This window comes from Pieris rapae, chromosome 5 (assembly GCF_905147795.1).
Source record: "Pieris rapae chromosome 5, ilPieRapa1.1, whole genome shotgun sequence".
Taxonomy (NCBI): domain Eukaryota; kingdom Metazoa; phylum Arthropoda; class Insecta; order Lepidoptera; family Pieridae; genus Pieris; species Pieris rapae.
In genome coordinates, this window is record NC_059513.1 from 3,856,081 (window position 1) to 3,873,261 (window position 17,181).

The 17,181-nt window shown below is 31.1% G+C and overlaps 2 protein-coding genes across 2 annotated transcripts in view; both read right to left on the bottom strand.

Annotated features, from left to right (window-relative positions):
• Positions 1-797: 797 nt before the first annotated feature.
• Positions 798-3,457, bottom strand: LOC111001016 (alpha-(1,3)-fucosyltransferase C-like). Its single transcript, XM_022270680.2, has 2 exons — positions 2,497-3,457; positions 798-1,328 (listed from the first exon to the last, which is right to left on the bottom strand). The coding sequence occupies exons 1-2, from the start codon at positions 3,405-3,407 to the stop codon at positions 1,061-1,063; spliced, it is 1,179 nt and encodes a 392-aa protein (XP_022126372.2). The 5' UTR covers positions 3,408-3,457; the 3' UTR covers positions 798-1,060.
• Positions 3,458-4,697: 1,240 nt separating this feature from the next.
• The window catches only part of LOC111001029 (adipokinetic hormone/corazonin-related peptide receptor variant I), a 32,234-nt gene continuing 19,750 nt past the window's right edge, over positions 4,698-17,181 (bottom strand). Inside the window, exons 5-8 of the mRNA XM_045628363.1 lie at positions 13,891-14,047; positions 10,806-10,996; positions 6,653-6,711; positions 4,698-4,925 (exon numbers count right to left, since the gene is read on the bottom strand). Of these exons, the coding sequence (XP_045484319.1) occupies positions 4,821-4,925; positions 6,653-6,711; positions 10,806-10,996; positions 13,891-14,047 (512 nt within the window). The 3' untranslated portion in view covers positions 4,698-4,820. The remainder of the gene's footprint in view (positions 4,926-6,652; positions 6,712-10,805; positions 10,997-13,890; positions 14,048-17,181) is intronic.

A 17,181-nucleotide genomic window follows, 5' to 3' on the forward strand; every position in this document is an offset into this window, starting at 1 on the left:
CTTCTGAAAATAGTTATTGATCAAAGCTATGTCTAAAGAGAATAAATAATGATATAAATTTTTAATACACTAGCGACAAAATTGTGAGAATAAAAGGGAAGTCGCTGATTGAAACCCTACGAAGACAATCCATTTTTGGCGACGGATAAAATGCAATCTCTTCGCTCTTTACACTCGATATTTGATAATCAATATAAACCAAATAAAGTAAATAAAACCGTACAAATAATATTCAAATATGCATGTCTATGTTTAAAACATATCAAATAGTTTTTAATTATAAAAACTGGTGTAAGTTAAAATCTTAAGATAGGATATTGGCACAGTTGAAATGTCATGTTCATGCAAAGGTTTATCCACATACACCGATCCGACCTACCATGAATAGCTTGTATCGACAGATCGGTATTACAATCCGTCGATTGGTTATTGGTACACGTTTATAATATTTGGATTAAATGCCTATCTCAGATGGTCAAAAATGGATTGAGATTTGAGATTATTGGGTTTGGGCGTAGAGCTCGACGCAATTATTATCGACGGTAGTAGTAAGGCAATAACAACACGCATTGTTTCATTAACATTTGTGTTAAATAAGCTCATTTTATTTAGAAAATATACATTGATTCATATCGATTGAGGCGATTTAAAATGGCGTACGAGAAAGAGAGAGATTTTCATTTAAAGTCTTAATAAGTTTCTTTATTGGCAAAAATTTAAAATAAACTCAAAGTCAAAGTCAAAATTCATTTATTCATATAGGTAACATAATGTACACTTATGAACGTCACAAAAAAAAGAAATATTAAATGAATCTAATTTTACATTTACTGCCAGTAACACCTCAAATAGAAGATCTAACATGAGTATAAGGAACTCTTTCCTCTTCACTTAATATTACTAAGTATTCAAACTTTATTTAAGACTAATAGTGAATATTGACATTCATAGAAGGTTACTCGGGTGCACCGTGCCCACCCAGTCTGGTTTAGGAGACTGATTTGAAATTCTAGGCTTGCCAAATACAATTAATACTATTCTCATTGTTCCACATTTATTCCTAAAAACAGTTATCCTTATAACGTGCACCATTCCACCACACCCTGAAATCTCTCCACACACTAACTTCTCGCACCTTCTCTTCATCATTAAGTATCTCACAAAGGTTGCAAACATCTGATCCATCAGTACTTTTGTATACTAAATGGTTGCGCCATCGAAAGAAATCGTAAAACTTCGTCTTGTTTTCAAGTATGCTATTTATCTCGTCTGCAAGTGCTGCTGGGGTTAAGGTTCTTGCATCTATGTAACTGCCATCCGGTAGAAATCTAAATTTAAAAGACAATTATTAGCTAAAACTTGTAATATACGAAATTAATTGATATAGATTCCTCCTGTTTACGTAGAAAATTCCAACCGAAAGGTACGAGCAGCATTTAAAGGTGAAAGGTTCAAATGCACTTTCTATAAAATAATAAGTAACCTAACGCTTTATCAGTGATTATTAGTTTCTTAAGAAACAAACTTTCTCGCTCTCAACAAGCCTTAACCTGTCGCTTCATATCTCCTCGTAATAAACGCTTGTAACAATAAAGGATAATTTAGACAAGCAACTTTCTTCTTACACAATTTTTTAAAATATAGATTGATATGAAAATATTAACCTCACCGACGAAACTGCATATTACATTGTATAAGAATAAAGAAATTTTTAAATAACTTGATAATATTTTATCTTTTGTCTCATTTACGTATATTTGAAATCAAGTAATTATTTTTGTTTTAAACATATGACAAAGGTGATTAATTCTCTTAATGATAATTATGACTTAGTAATAATAACTCCTGTTACTTTGACTCAGGTGTATTATAAAATAATTAAGACGAATTTAACGTTGAGTGAATTCTTTCTCAATCTAAACGTAATATATAATAGATATTCGTAGTTAAAAACAAATATGTTAAGTAAAATCAAAATTAAATTCTGCTTGAAATAGTCTCTGGTCCACGAGGCAATTGAAGTAATTGCTTTAGGTCAATTACTTAATTAAACACTCTTCGCTATTCGTATTTAAATCTTTCTATCTTTAAAATCAGATACGAGATTAAATTATTTATTTTTATAATCACATAAACCACATTTCCTTAGTATTGTCTTTTATTAACATTGCTTTTACACATTTAAAGAAAACACTGTTTTACCGGATTGAATCTATGTATTTTTATTAAACTTATAATTATTGTTATTACAACTTTTTCTACAGCTGTGACACTTTTTTAGACATTCAACACCTTTTGTCTTCAGTCACCGTGACCACGCACGCGAAACGTCGGATACATTTAAAATTATGTAAAATAAGTTAACAATAAAAATACATAGCTTCAATCCAGTAAAAGAGTGTTTTCTTCAACATTTCCTTATTGTTTTTTCCGCACAACAAACACGACTTGGTATGGAAATATATTACTACATATACATATACTATATATACCTACCTCGTGTAAAGAGCAGCTCCAAAAACAATAGGAACGGCATAATTGTTTAAGGCTGTTAACAATTTTTCTGTTACATAGTCCTCTGAAAACGAATTTTCAAAAGATAAATAGAAATGGTAATCATCTTTAATCATTTTGAAACAAGATTTCTCGTTTTCTCTTGGGCATGTTAAGCTACCACAGCCCCCATAAATATCCACAGCTAAGCCGAATGCTTCCAGTTCATTATTCAGCCTCGCAACATAATGTTCTCTACCACTTTTTGCTGAGCAGTGGGATACAAACCACGCAACCGCCTTGGTCTTCTTCTTCAATTTAGCCTTTAAACTCTCGCTGACGGGTGTCATATTCGGCCATACCATATCTACTTTAGGTCCAACGAGCTGGCCATTTTTATTATAGATAGCTATGTATCCCCATCGTATATCTGAATCCAATTTATAAGTCCACGTCCAATTAAAGAAACCGTCTAGATTTTCATCACACGCGGGAAAATTGTCCGGAGATTCCATTGCGCCGAATATGAATTTTTGTCTCAGTGATCTCTGAGATGGCATTTGAAAGGGCCAAAGGTGTATCACATCCCTTCCGTTGAAGGCAATTGCATCGAAGTCCCTTTGATCAAGAAAATAACTTCTATCGTCTGTCACGTAACAATTTGTGTATTTGCATTTGTATTTAACAAAGGCTGAGTTACCTTCGCCCATCCAATCAAACGGTGCACTGAACCTGCGAGTCCATTGAAGTACATACCTCATGTTTTTGTGATTCAAATGAGATTTGTCCTTATGGCTTGCTCGTATAAGGTTCATTTTATTATTATACGTGTAAATTATATAAAAAATCCAAAAAAGTATTAACAGCGGCAACAGCGCAAACATTTTTCTAACGAACCAGCGATAACAGTACATTACTTTACTTTTAGAGGCGGAATAACACTAATTTATGACTGCGTCCACTCTTGGCTAATCGACGTAGGTTAATAACGAGAATTTACACCATGTTACAAGGCGACTATTGTTTTCTAATATGAGTGAGTAATACAACATTCGTAGCATATTGTGCGCCTACGCAGCTTCGATTTATGCATTACAAAGTCCAAACGGAATGACAGATAGCTTTACCTGATAAAATTGATATGGCTATAAGAAAATGATACATAATATCACATTAAAACATTTATTTCAAATAAAAACATCTTATATACATAACATTACGGATAATAAATATCTTGAAAATCATTAGTTCTTTATCAGTTATTTGCAAGTTGAATTTATTCTATCTATTAATCTCTATATTCTATTTCATGTTACCAAAGTATAGATCAGATCAGATAAATAATACACAAGGAATATATAATAATCTAGATAATTTACTTGCAGTATTTCTTTATATGCATATTAAAACATACACATGCATATGTTTACATATAAGTGTGTATTTTTATGTGAGCTTATTTTTGTACAGCTATCGTACGGTGAAAACTAACAAACTTTAACGATTAAAAAATTTATTTAAACAAATAAAAGCTCGCTCATTTATGTAAACAATTGTTAAACTGGGATAATTAATTCGTACAACTTCTTAAATTTATTACATTTGCTTTTAATTGCCTCATTTGTAATAATTATTTTTATTTTGAATATTAAAAACATTTCTTCGTTTACAGTTATCAAAGTAAGTTTTTTTCTTGTAAAGTATTTCATTAATTAATCTATCTTACGTTGGCCCCTAATATTGTTAATAAATACGGTTCGCTATTATATTAAAAAAGTTACAAAGTCCCAAACATGATTAAAAAGTTTTAAATTTAATTAAATCGCAATTAAGTAATATATACAACCCAGAAGAACCATTGACATAAAACTGTTGACATTTGACAAAAATAAACTTGTTTCATATATTAGTTCCAATTAGGATTTTTATGGTAAATAGTCAAAAATCAAAATCAAAATTCGTTTATTCAGTTTAGATGCGTATTAGGGCATGCTTATGAATGTCAAAAACATTTACAAAATTCGCGAAAGATCAAAACTACGCCATCCGTTCGTAAAACTACCAGGAGGCCTTGTTCTGAGAACGGGTTTAGTTTATATATTTATGTTTGAAAATCTAGACGCCTGTGATGATGTTAGAAAAGCAATATATTCAAAGCACACTTGCATCTTAAAAATCTAGAGGTGGTTATTACAAAGAAAAAATATATCAACCGTTATTATATTTTCTTTGAATCATTAAATTTACACTGCAGTTGTCCGAGTCTTTATTTCGTGTAGGACCCGGCATCGCTCATGTCTGGCGCAGTAGAGGCGTGGTGGTGGGTGTCAGGCAGGACCACGACAACGCGGCGATGTTTCGACGCGTTCTCCGACAGCTGTCAGAGAGGTATCAGCAAATCTCACACCCAACTTTGGTTTCGTTGCACAATTCTAAAAATAGAGTGTGATTAGGGTCGTTCAAAGAAATTGAACGTCATTCATAAATAAATAACATATTGTAATAATGTAGCTAAGTATTACGTAAGCAGTATAGGGATAATCTTTGATGTTTTTATTTGGTGATTACGTCAACACTAATTATTTACTTTTTTACACAAATTACCTACACATTGTCTATGCTTGAAAACGAAATGCATTTTCGAAAAATCCTACAAAAAATAAATACGTTTATGTATTGATTTTTATGGGATAAATTTCAGTAAATCTGCAGACGTAATCCTTAAATAGCTCCTAAGTGTAATATTGTGTCGTACTTTAATATTGTGATATATGCATGAATCATTTTCAAAAGCGGCACATTCTTTATTCACACTGTCAGAAATAAAATATAAATTGATACAATCTATTTATGAAATAGATTTTGGTTTTTATATGCGGATCAGTAAATGTTTGTTCTAACGAACTATTCTATCTAGTTCAGCGTTTTACAGGATATTGTGTGCAAGTAAACATCTGAATAATGCCGCGAGGGATAAAATTTCGCGTCCAGTACGGAAGGAATTAATTCTAGATAATTATATAATAAAATAGCTTTATAATAAAATAAATCAATGGCGCTACAACCTTTTAAGTATACGCCTCAGATTTTTTTATCTGTTTATCTGTTATCATGATCATTTGTTAATCTTATAGGCAAGTAGGTGATCAGCCTTCTGTGCCTGACACACGCCCTCGACATTTTGTCAAGCCGGTTTCTTCACGATGTTTTTCTTCACCTCCTTCTTATCCGGTATCTTTTTACAGAGCGGTGGTGATCGCTGTGTAGTAGTGGTAATAGAAAGGGTAGATGTGATGCACTTCATGACTTCACCCATTACGGCACAGCCGGGGTTCGTACCTACGATCTCAGGGATCAGAGGCGCACACTGAAGCCACTAGGCCGACACTAGGAATTCATTTTAGATATAGCTTTATAGTTTTGCTACAATTAAAATTTTATTGACGCAATATTGTTGTGTCGGTAATATAATTAATGTGTATATGTGTAAAATTTGTAAAGTCATATTTTCATGTGAATTTTAAGCATGCACACTAAAATTTATTACTATAACTTAATGTTTTTCTACACTGTAATGTTATACAATACTGTAATCTTCAATTGGTTCAAAACGAGATTATAAAGTTAATAAAATAACACAATTAAATTTTTATTTCTTTACTGAAAATAATTGGAATGACGTTTAACACAGACAGGGTCAAGGTCAAAAATCTCAATCCCAAAATATGTTTAGAAGTTTTGTTATCATGAAATAATAAATTTAGCCGTCAGCCATATCAGCCACCTTTACAAAGCGAGCTATTAGTTGGAGAGAAAATATGATTCTGTAAGTAAAGTGAATTATTCGACTTTCGTGTAGGTAACTGTGACGTAAACACATTTTCTCAGAAGCTGCGTTGCTATGGTTACCGAGGATTTTCAACTTAAATGAGTTTAGTAGGTATACATGAGCTTCAATGATCAATAGTTAAGACACGTCTCTCATAAGTCAAATTAGATCTTTATATTCACATATACAAGAAAATATTTGTATGAAGCTAATAATGTTAGTTAATAATTGATTTAAGGTATTCAGTTTTATTATTTGTTTCAAATATTCATTCCCAAGTATTGCATACGATAAAGCAAACACAAAACTTTTCCATGTCATTAAACTCACCTTTATCGCATTAAGAGGTTGCGTATCTTGCTTTTTGTTTTTTGACGAGCTTGAAGTACCTGAAAATAATAAAAAACATCCGTTTAATAAAACTGGTTTATTAAAATTTTCATATTCACGATTTACAAAGAAATGTTAGCTGCATTTAGCAGCTATACAAACTACTGTAATTAGCAGGCAAGCTGCGAGTATTATAAAAGAATAAAATAAAATAAAATAAATCAGTGGCGCAACAACCTCTTTAGGTCTTGGCCTCAGATATCTGAATCTGTTTCATGACATACATCGTCGACTTTTTGGGTCTGAGACATGTCAGTTTCCTCAAGATGTTTTCCTTCGACGTTCGAGCAAATGTTAAATACGCACATAGAAAGAAAGTCCATTGGTACACAGCCGGGGATCGAACCTACGACCTCAGGTATGAGAGTCGCACGCTGAAGTCACTAGATCAACACTGCTCCTTGTGGAAAGAATCAAAAGAAAAGAATCAAATACCCGTTTTATTAAAAAAGACCCTTTAAATTAAGGCGCCTCCTTAATAAGATTAAAGTATTTAATCATTCTCCGAACATACGTTTTTATGAAATTTGTAATGGAGCTATCTTTTGCGAGTATATATTGAATGACTCATCTACTGTAAATGATAAATTTATGTAATGTTGACGAAATTTCTATATAAAAAAACATAATGAGATGATTATTTTCATTAATTTTTCTTACTTTCGATATTCCCACTTAAGGCAAGTACATTTAAATTTATGCAAATATAGATGAAAATGCCTCAGGTTTTACACAAAAACAATGAAAAGAAGCTTGCACAATTTTCCAAGAAACGGAATGAATGCAATAAAGTCGACGTGAAAAAGAAAGAATGCTTGGCTTAGTTCTCCACTAGTGCTCAGATTTTCATGTATTTTTGTCAGTGTGGTATCGGCAATTATATATTAAAATGTAAGACTTATTTTTTATTACTAGACCCCTGACGGGGCAATTTCGATAATGAAAAAGGAAAAATATCTACGTTTATTAACTTACTCACAAACATATCAATTTTTTTACATAAATAAGAAATGATTTTATTATTATTATTATCATTTATTTTTGTTAGTATGTTTCATAATAAATTAACAATATTAATATATTATTTTTTCCAAATCATATTTCGTTAAACTTCGTCACTAGCTTGTAAATGTCTATTTCATTACTGAAAAACAATTTTTCTATTTTTTATATGTATTATCTTAGACCGTTGATTATTATATATTTTATAATATTTATTTTCGAGCATTACTTAGTAAGTAAATAAAATTACTTCAGTCGCCTGACGGTTTCCTAAAAGCCAATAAATTACAAAATTTCCGAACAGGTCCAAAAATGTGTAATAGCCGAAATAAGCAATTTGAAAATAGATCGTGCATACACTATTGAGCTGATATTTTATTGATAGGAATTCTTAATATACAATAAATTATCTATTAAAGAAACCTATGGTGAGTATAAAATTCAACCCTGTAGTGATATTATCTCAATGACCTGTAGTTTGAAGTCCTGTCGTGTACCGTCCACTCGACTGGATTAGTGTCGAATAGATTTTAGCATCTACACGTTGATCTTTGTTCGTACTTTGATGGACTTAGCTACTTGTCTACCTTTATTGTCATAAACTCAAGTACATATTGAAAGACTCATGCTGTATTTGTGGTATAGACACATTTAGACGATGTTTTACATTCGACTACGTCTTCACCTTGGCTGTTTTTTTTTTATTATATAGAGACATTTTGACTATGTTTTACATTTGACTACGTTGTTTTAGTTAGGTAGTTTTAGTTAAATATATATAGAAAAATCATAAGATCACAGCCGGGAGTCAAACGACTTTCAGACAGCCATACTGGTATTCCCTATCACTTATATGATTTTATTATCAATAGAAGTAGTTTCCATTTTATTTCATTTAATTGAAGCTTGTTATGAAATTGATAAATTTAATAATAAGTTACTATAGTCAATATATATGCAATAACAAATTAATTTTTGAAGTAGTACAATAAATAGTGGTACAATTACCACAATTATTAAGTCATTTTTCCTTGGAATAAATAACTTTAGGCGTTCCTCGCGATGAAAAAAAGAGAAAGGAAGATAAAAGGACATCACGATGTTGGTATACAGTGCCCATTACAAGTACATTACAAGTTTAGCAGAACAACCAACTATTAATTTATTTGTATGTACTTTTTGCGATATCAAAAAACAATATTTTAATATTTTTGTATCTGACCTCGTCTTTCTCGACTACTCCCTGTACTTGATATTATTTTAAAAGAAGGAAACAAACTCATCCACGAGGGAGGCACGAAACCCTATATTAGTCTTGCAATCAATAAAAGTTCAAAGTTGAGTAAGCGTTAGAAAATTTTATTTCTGAAATAATTTGCGCTTGGCTCGTAGTTCTTTCATAACTACTAGATAAGGGTTATACCTTTTTCATGCCTCAATAAGTATTTTATATGGAAAATTACGACATATTACAATTCCTTATAAGATATATCATTCCTCCTATGGTTAATATAATGCTTCCTATCTGAGTTTTTTTTGTACTTTATAATTTAACCAAGAGTCAAAACAAGTTTAGTGACTCACGTTCATATGATCGGTAAACTATTCCTTTCGTACCAAAAGTCTCTCAAACTTTGAAACTCGTTAAAATGTTTCAGGGTTCAGTCTATACAAACTGTCTACGCACACTGAAATTTAATATCAGTGTTGGTTATTGTTGGATAAAAGCTCAATTTGACACCCCACAAGTCAAGTAGAAAACGATAAATAACAGATTATTATTCATTCTTTATTACTCTTTATTACTGGTCCAAGAACGTTTTCTACCTTACAATTAATTCCTTAATATTAGTATTAGTTATGTTAGTATGAGTTTTAAACAAAATTTAAGTTTGATTTAATTTTTTTGTGGTCTAGTTTTTGTATTGCCCCTTAAGGGTAAAAGCCTTTTTCATATTTTTCCATTTCTCTTCGTCTTGAGCAACATTCATCCAGTTTTTACTCGCTAGTTCTATAATGTCATCTGTCCATCTTTTCTTTTGTCGTCCTATAAATCTCTTTCCAGTAGGTCCGGTCCATTTCGTTATTTCAAGTGTCCATCTTTTATCCCGACCTTACCTTTAAGGGGTCAGTTACTGATAATGACATAAAAATCATTCGTTGCCGGCCAGTAGTAGCACGCTCTTATAATATAAAGGCCCCTAATGCCTCTTCCAAATGACAAACGCTAACTTTGCGAGAGCTCGCCAGTATGTTTCGATAGGGCTTAGAAAATGGACGCGTTAGAAACGATTGTTTTGTGGCTATATTACATATCTTCAGATACATAAATTTTTACTAAATACGAAATCAAGTCACAAAAGTAAGTAGTAACTAAAGAGTACTTCGCTTATAATAGTGCAATGAGACCAAGTCTGTTTTTATGAATAAATAGGTTGTAAATACAGAAAGCAATGTAACGAAAAGGTAAATAAGGCAAAGTAATTTATAAGATTTATTCCTTACGTTTAACATTTGCTTAATATTGTTTGAGTAAATATATCTTAATATATATATTTCTTGTGTGCGTGTGTATGTGACTGAACTCCTCCTAAACGACTGGACCGATTTAGACGAAATTTTTTGTGTGTGTTCAAGGGGATCTGGGAATGGTTTAGATTCACAATTTTGTCCGCTGGACAATGTTTTTTTTAATTAATTTTCAATTTATTAGTTGTTGTTGATTTTGGAATGTTTTACATTGGATCCGACAGACGGCGCTACCATCGCAGTGTCAAATTTTAAATAATATTCGAATTTTAATTTTAGTCTGTCCCGAAATTTAAAAAAAGTTTTGTTATCATTGTGTTATATCGTATGTGACCATGTGCTGGATCGTTAGATATTGTCATAACATTTGAATAATAATTTTCATCAAAATGGCTTATTAAAAATTGAAATTTTGAAATTAAAGACGTGTAGACAAGACAACGTCTGTCGGATCCGCTAGTAATATTATAGTTTTATACAGGCGTACAAAATAGCGAGCTTAATAACTGGCATTATGTAATTTACTATTTTAAAAGCAGTGTTAAATAAAAGTAAAACATACCTATCGTATCAGATCCGCTTCCAGACGTGCAGCAGATATTCTTTAGAAGCCGTTGCAGGGATCCGTTGACTTTCAAGGTGTAGGTTCCGTAGACTAAGGGATTCATACAAGAGTTGGAGACGGCCATCGCAAACAGAAGGTCTTGAACTTTAGGTGGAACTTGCGAGGCTGTCTCACGGTCCACCATGTACCTGATGAATAAATGTAATCTTACGGGCTTAAGCAAGTTGTATTTTTATCTACGTTTAATTAATGTAGAGCTTACGTTCGGTGTTAAATTCCGAAGCAAATTTTTATGCTATAAATTAATTATTCTTACTTAGTATTAGATTTAGAAAATAAAAATAATTTTAAAATAATAATCATGACAATATACGGTTTATCTTTAAGATATTGCGATTTAACTCTATGATTTTAGAAATCCAAACAAATAACACAGCTGCTGTTCCAAATAATATTTTAATAAGTTAAGCAAACTTTTACTTAATAAAGATCTGTTTTTGTGGGAAAAGTTATTTTCTTGCAGAGTAAGTTTTTGGCACATGCAAATCGAATAAACGTAGTTTGATGTATTCCACAAACCGCATTAGTTAAACTGCATTTATATTAATTACCACACGGAAATTTGGGGCAGCCCTAAATACACATAAAAATACAGCGACTACCCAACAAATTAAACAAAATGTTATTTAAATACGATTATTTAACCAATCCTTGATACAATTATCACAAAACGCAAATTACAACAAAAAACAACATTAAGATTTTACAAAGTATGTAAAGCTGTAAGTTCCCGACCTTCTCTAATTACGAATAGAATTTCTTTAATAACTTGCCTAATACTGTGAAGACTGCATTCATCGAACCCTTTAAAAATCTCCCTGGCAGGCACGGGCACTGCACACAGAAACATAAATAAAGTTTCATAAAAGTATTGTAATCTTTTTATAGAATATTTATTTATTTATTTATATCTTAGAAGTTTCAACGATAACCTTACATAGTTTAAAGGATCTAATACAAAAATATAATACTTAACAAACGCTGAACTGCATGTTTGTAACTATTATTTAAGTAGCTATTTGAGTGTTATAGATCCCATACTCGGCCTCCGGGTCACGCTCGTAGTAATTGTATTAAAACGGTTGACGCCTCATCCGGGAAAATATGCGAAATACGTAAATTAATTTACAGTGGGTACAGGAACGTATTTCTCTACTTTGTACTGGTTTTATTACATGTATCTTATATTCAAGATAATCAATTACATTAATTGTAAACCAATTTGATACTAAAAATTTTACTCTCCTAATCAAAAGTTTCAAGAATAGGTCTAATTATTATGTGAAGCATGAAGCTGCGTCATATTCTTAATATATTCATATTAAACGTGGGTAACACTGAAAATATTTAGAACTGGCCAGTTAGAAACATTGATATTGAAAAGTTTTTTTTTAAATTCAAATTTAGAACTCTTTTGTAACCTAATGTAGTGTATTGTATTCATTTGTAATTTGTTTTTGTGAAATGGCGGCAAATCTACACTAGTTACACGTGATAATTAACATACCGAAGCCCCAGCTCGTGCCACTGTTTACAATTGGTTTAACGACTTTAAGCGTGGATGGATTAAAATGATGATCCGCGCGAGGGACGTCCTTTTACAGCGACTACAGAAGATAACATTAGTTGCTGTGCGACGCATGATAGAGGAAGATAAGAGAGTGACAAATCAACAGATACGGACAAGCCTAGACATTGGTATGAGTAAAGGTTACAAAATTTTATTAATTATTGTAAGTACTCCAAATCAGAAAACGTTAGCTCAGTGTTGTTAACTGTAGATTCCGCGCGAATTTAAAAATTAGAATTTCTTTGTTTTCAAGAGGTTATATTCACATAATATAATATTATATATTTTACTTTTATCTGAATACAGAAAGTTTCTTAGAAATCCGAATCCTCATACAGAATACCTACAATTCGAAAATTCGTATCGATGGTGGACATTTCGACGTCAGAAATGTCTGGTTGCTGATGCATTTGAATTTGAATTTGCAATCATACCTCCGTGATGTTGAATATCGTTTCCAAATCTCTAGTTCTAGGTTTAATATGTCTAAAGTCATATTTAAAGATTGACTAGGATGCCTGAATTTTGACCTATAACTACAGAAAATACTTTTTGAACTACGACATTTTGTAAAAACTATTTTTTATTTCAGCATAATAGGAACTTCAGATATGACGAACGTTGTTAAAATTAATTATACTTTATAAAATATATATGTGAGTCTTATGTACTTATTAAAAACAAATGATGAATTCTTAATAACTTAAATAGGTATAATAGGAACTTCAAATATGACGAACGTTGTTAAATTTAATTATACTTTATAAAATATATATGTGAGTCTTATGTACTTATTAAAAACAAATGATGAATTCTTAATAACTTAAATAGGTATAATAGGAACTTCAAATATGACGAACGTTGTTAAATTTAATTATACTTTATAAAATATATATGTGAGTCTTATGTACTTATTAAAAACAAATGATGAATTCTTAATAACTTAAATAGGTATAATAGGAACTTCAAATATGACGAACGTTGTTAAATTTAATTATACTTTATAAAATATATATGTGAGTCTTATGTACTTATTAAAAACAAATGATGAATTTTTAATAACTTAAATAGGTATAATAGGAACTTCAAATATGACGAACGTTGTTAAATTTAATTATACTTTATAAAATATATATGTGAGTCTTATGTACTTATTAAAAACAAATGATGAATTCTTAATAACTTAAATAGGTATAATAGGAACTTCAAATATGACGAACGTTGTTAAATTTAATTATACTTTATAAAATATATATGTGAGTCTTATGTACTTATTAAAAACAAATGATGAATTTTTAATAACTTAAATAGGTATAATAGGAACTTCAAATATGACTAACGTTGTTAAATTTAATTATACTTTATAAAATCTATATGTGAATCTTATGTTCTTATTAAAAACAAACGATAAATTTTTAATAACTTTAATAGGTAATAAAATTTCACTCTTACCACATAGCCATTGTAGCGTAAGGGAGCCAACAAAGTGCGAAAACAAAGACAATGATAACTGTCATGCGCAGAGTTCTCTGTCTTGCGCGCTCCAACACCCGCCGGTCTGATCGTCGTAGCCGCACATGACCGATTCCATTTGAATGTTCATGTTTCTCTGTATAGGATTAAACTTAATAAATGGACACACAAATAATATTTGTAGTTTAATTATTCAGCTTTTTAGGTTCACTACCGACGACTGAGTGTTAATTTTGTAGAAAATTTTCGTTTTAAGAATTCGATTTAACTAAATAACATTATCGTGCCGCACTAGACCTGACATCAGAATCAGAAAGCCTGAAAGTTTGAAGTTGCACGTTTGGTAATACACTGTTTATAGGAAATCGAATCACATTTGTTAGATAGTGCATATATCTGCGGGGTAAGGCTTATCCAATGATCACTACTATTAAAACAAATGGTTAATGACGCAGAAATCTCCAGAGACTCGCTAAAACCATTACCTGTGATACACAAATGTTCTTGTCACGCTAAATTAATTTATATTGAAACGCAGTTAATAATGTTGAACGATGAAGTCACTACAATAAATATCAAAAGTCAATGATTTAATGAGTTTCCGTGTATTTCATTAATTAAATTCTAATTAGAATTTAACGTGAAATAAACAATCAAAAATAAACCTTTTGTTTTCGGAAAATCTGACAAAATTTTGTTATCAAATTCCTGCGGGTTCTTGTTTGCTGTTAGTAATGTGTCCCGAACCGGTTTAATTTTTTTATCCACAGTTGAATTTTAGCTGTCCAAGATTTATACCCGTTAACAGGAAATTTAAATACAAATTACGAAAATGTTTAGTTAGGACTGACGTGGTTCTCTCGTCATTAATTAAATAAATGCTAATGCACATAGCTACGTTACTGTAGATTTAAAGATGGTTTGGTGTTTATTTAAATTAGGTTAATGTTTTAAAGCTTTGGCGAAGTATATATTTAAATGAGATTTTTTTTCAGAGCAATAAAAGTTATTAATAGTTTATTGGTCACAAAAGGTTTTTAAAAATTTAAATCTACTAAGCAGTGTTGCACTATTAGCGTCCGTGTGTGAATCTTCTAACTGAAGTCATAGGTTCGACCCTCTGGTGGAATGGAATTTTACCAATGGAATTTCTGTCTATGTTTACATCTACGCTGCCTCGTATGGTGAAATAAAACATTGTTGGGAAACCGGCATGTTTTAAAACCAAAAATCACAACATGTGTCAGATTGAAGCCTGATCACCTATAAAATAAAAATGATTAAAGAAACGGATGTGATCTCAAACGAGACCTATATAAGGCTGTAGTACCACAGGATTATTATGACTTAAATCTAATTAAAGAAAAATCAGCAAAGTAACGGGATATAGCGGTCTCGTCTTAATTATCAACGAATCATATCGTTTCTGTACTGTATGTGGGATTACATAATGCTGGATATAATAAAATAAAATAAAAGAACAGAAGAATAAATAGTACATAGAATAAGAACTGAAAAATACTGAGGTGCCGTGTAAATGGAAGATATTCAGAAATTTTCAGAGGATACACTCTGATAATAATTTACTAATTGCTTTACACTAAATTATTATCAGTAAAAAATATATACAAAACGCAAGGAGACATTATAGGGGACAGAAGTAAAGATGCTTTCGTTTCATGTTGTACAGGATTTCTGGGAATTCAGACGGTAGTCTTTAGAGTTGTTTTATCCAATATTGTAACAAAACAACATAAAATGACTGTCTCGGACCCAATGGAGTCACGGGAGTTTAACAATATTGAGCAATTGGATAAAGTTGTAACATCTTTTTTTTACGCCTTTATTAATTATTAAAACTACACAAACTGTCATTCCTTTACAAATTCATTTAGCGTTACTTGGTCACGCCTGTCAAAAAATGAATTTTTCTCCCAAGCCTCAATACAGTGACATCGAAGTTACTACGAACACAAAAAAAGAAGATGGCAAACTAAGCTCGCAGTAAAACTCGCTAGAATGCACGCTAAAATGTTCTCGTATTTTTCTACGATGTAAAAAACACAACAAATGCTCACTACAAGTGAATGCTAAAGTATATCAGCACTTTGACGTCTATTATTTATCTACGCCACGACTATAATTATTGATACTGTTGATGCTAAAATAACACTACAAATGACATGCAAATCGAATAACATAATTAATTCATATTATGTCGCTAGTTGATACGATATTAGTGATATAATGCGAACATTAAAATCAGTAGATAGTAGACATTTAATTTTAAAGTAGATAAATAATTTATTTTCAACAAAATTATTCCTGTGGTCCTTTATGCTTGCGCACCATCACTGTATAACACAAAGATCGACAGTTCTAGATATATGATCGCGTAGACCAGAGCGCTTGTTGTTAATAATGCCAAAAAAAAAAGTCAAAAGAAACTTGATTCAAAACTTAGTAGGTATTAATAATTCAAATAAAACTGGAAAGTGGCTTAAACATCGCAGAAACTTTTACACAATCAAAACGAGATGAATATAACGAATTAAAATATAAGGATTATTTCAAAGTGTTAAATATCCACAAACTATATTTATATTACTTGAAGTTTCAGACTACGCTTATACGAAACGGACCTCAAAGCAGAAATGACTATTTCGACTATTTCCGTTTAGGATTTAAACGGTTTTCCTTTGTCGGTGTTAACACTTTTATCGTATACAAAACACTGACAATATGTGCATTTTGAATGGCAGTTTTAGAAAATTTTATTGAGAACGGTTCGTTAAATGCGCATGAGAGATCTTTATTTACTATCGTATTTCATTGTTTTGGAAAAATTCAAGAATTATTTGCTTCGCTGCTCAATGTTCAATATTTGTCATTGGATTATAAATGTTTGTGTTATTTTTACTGCACTCTATCTGTAAATCATGTTCAGTCAGTGAGATTTGGGAACCCTCATAAGCAAAAATACTTTCATTTTCATAGGTGCCATAAGTTAAATGTAATGGCACCTATAGTAAATTTATTTAAATATTTATTATATGGCGAAAATTATGATTAACCCTTCTGTCTGATTTGTTGATTCAAATTGTACCATTTAATATTTTTCAGACTTTATATAGGCATACTTATTAAGTAATCCTGTACTCGTATAATTATACGCGTAAGAACAAATATTAGTGTTCTTCGTTCGAAACGCTGTTTGACCATAAACATTTAGGCCCTTACGAATATTCGTTGCCATTACGATGTTTGAAA

Bases quoted from the DNA above. Each gene is read 5' to 3' on its own strand.
- LOC111001016 (XM_022270680.2), bottom strand. From the start codon at position 3,407: ATGTACTGTTATCGCTGGTTCGTTAGAAAAATGTTTGCGCTGTTGCCG. The intron at 1,329-2,496 runs GTAGGTATATAT...TTTTAAATTTAG, and splicing joins GGAGCTGCTCTTTACACGAG to ATTTCTACCGGATGGCAGTT.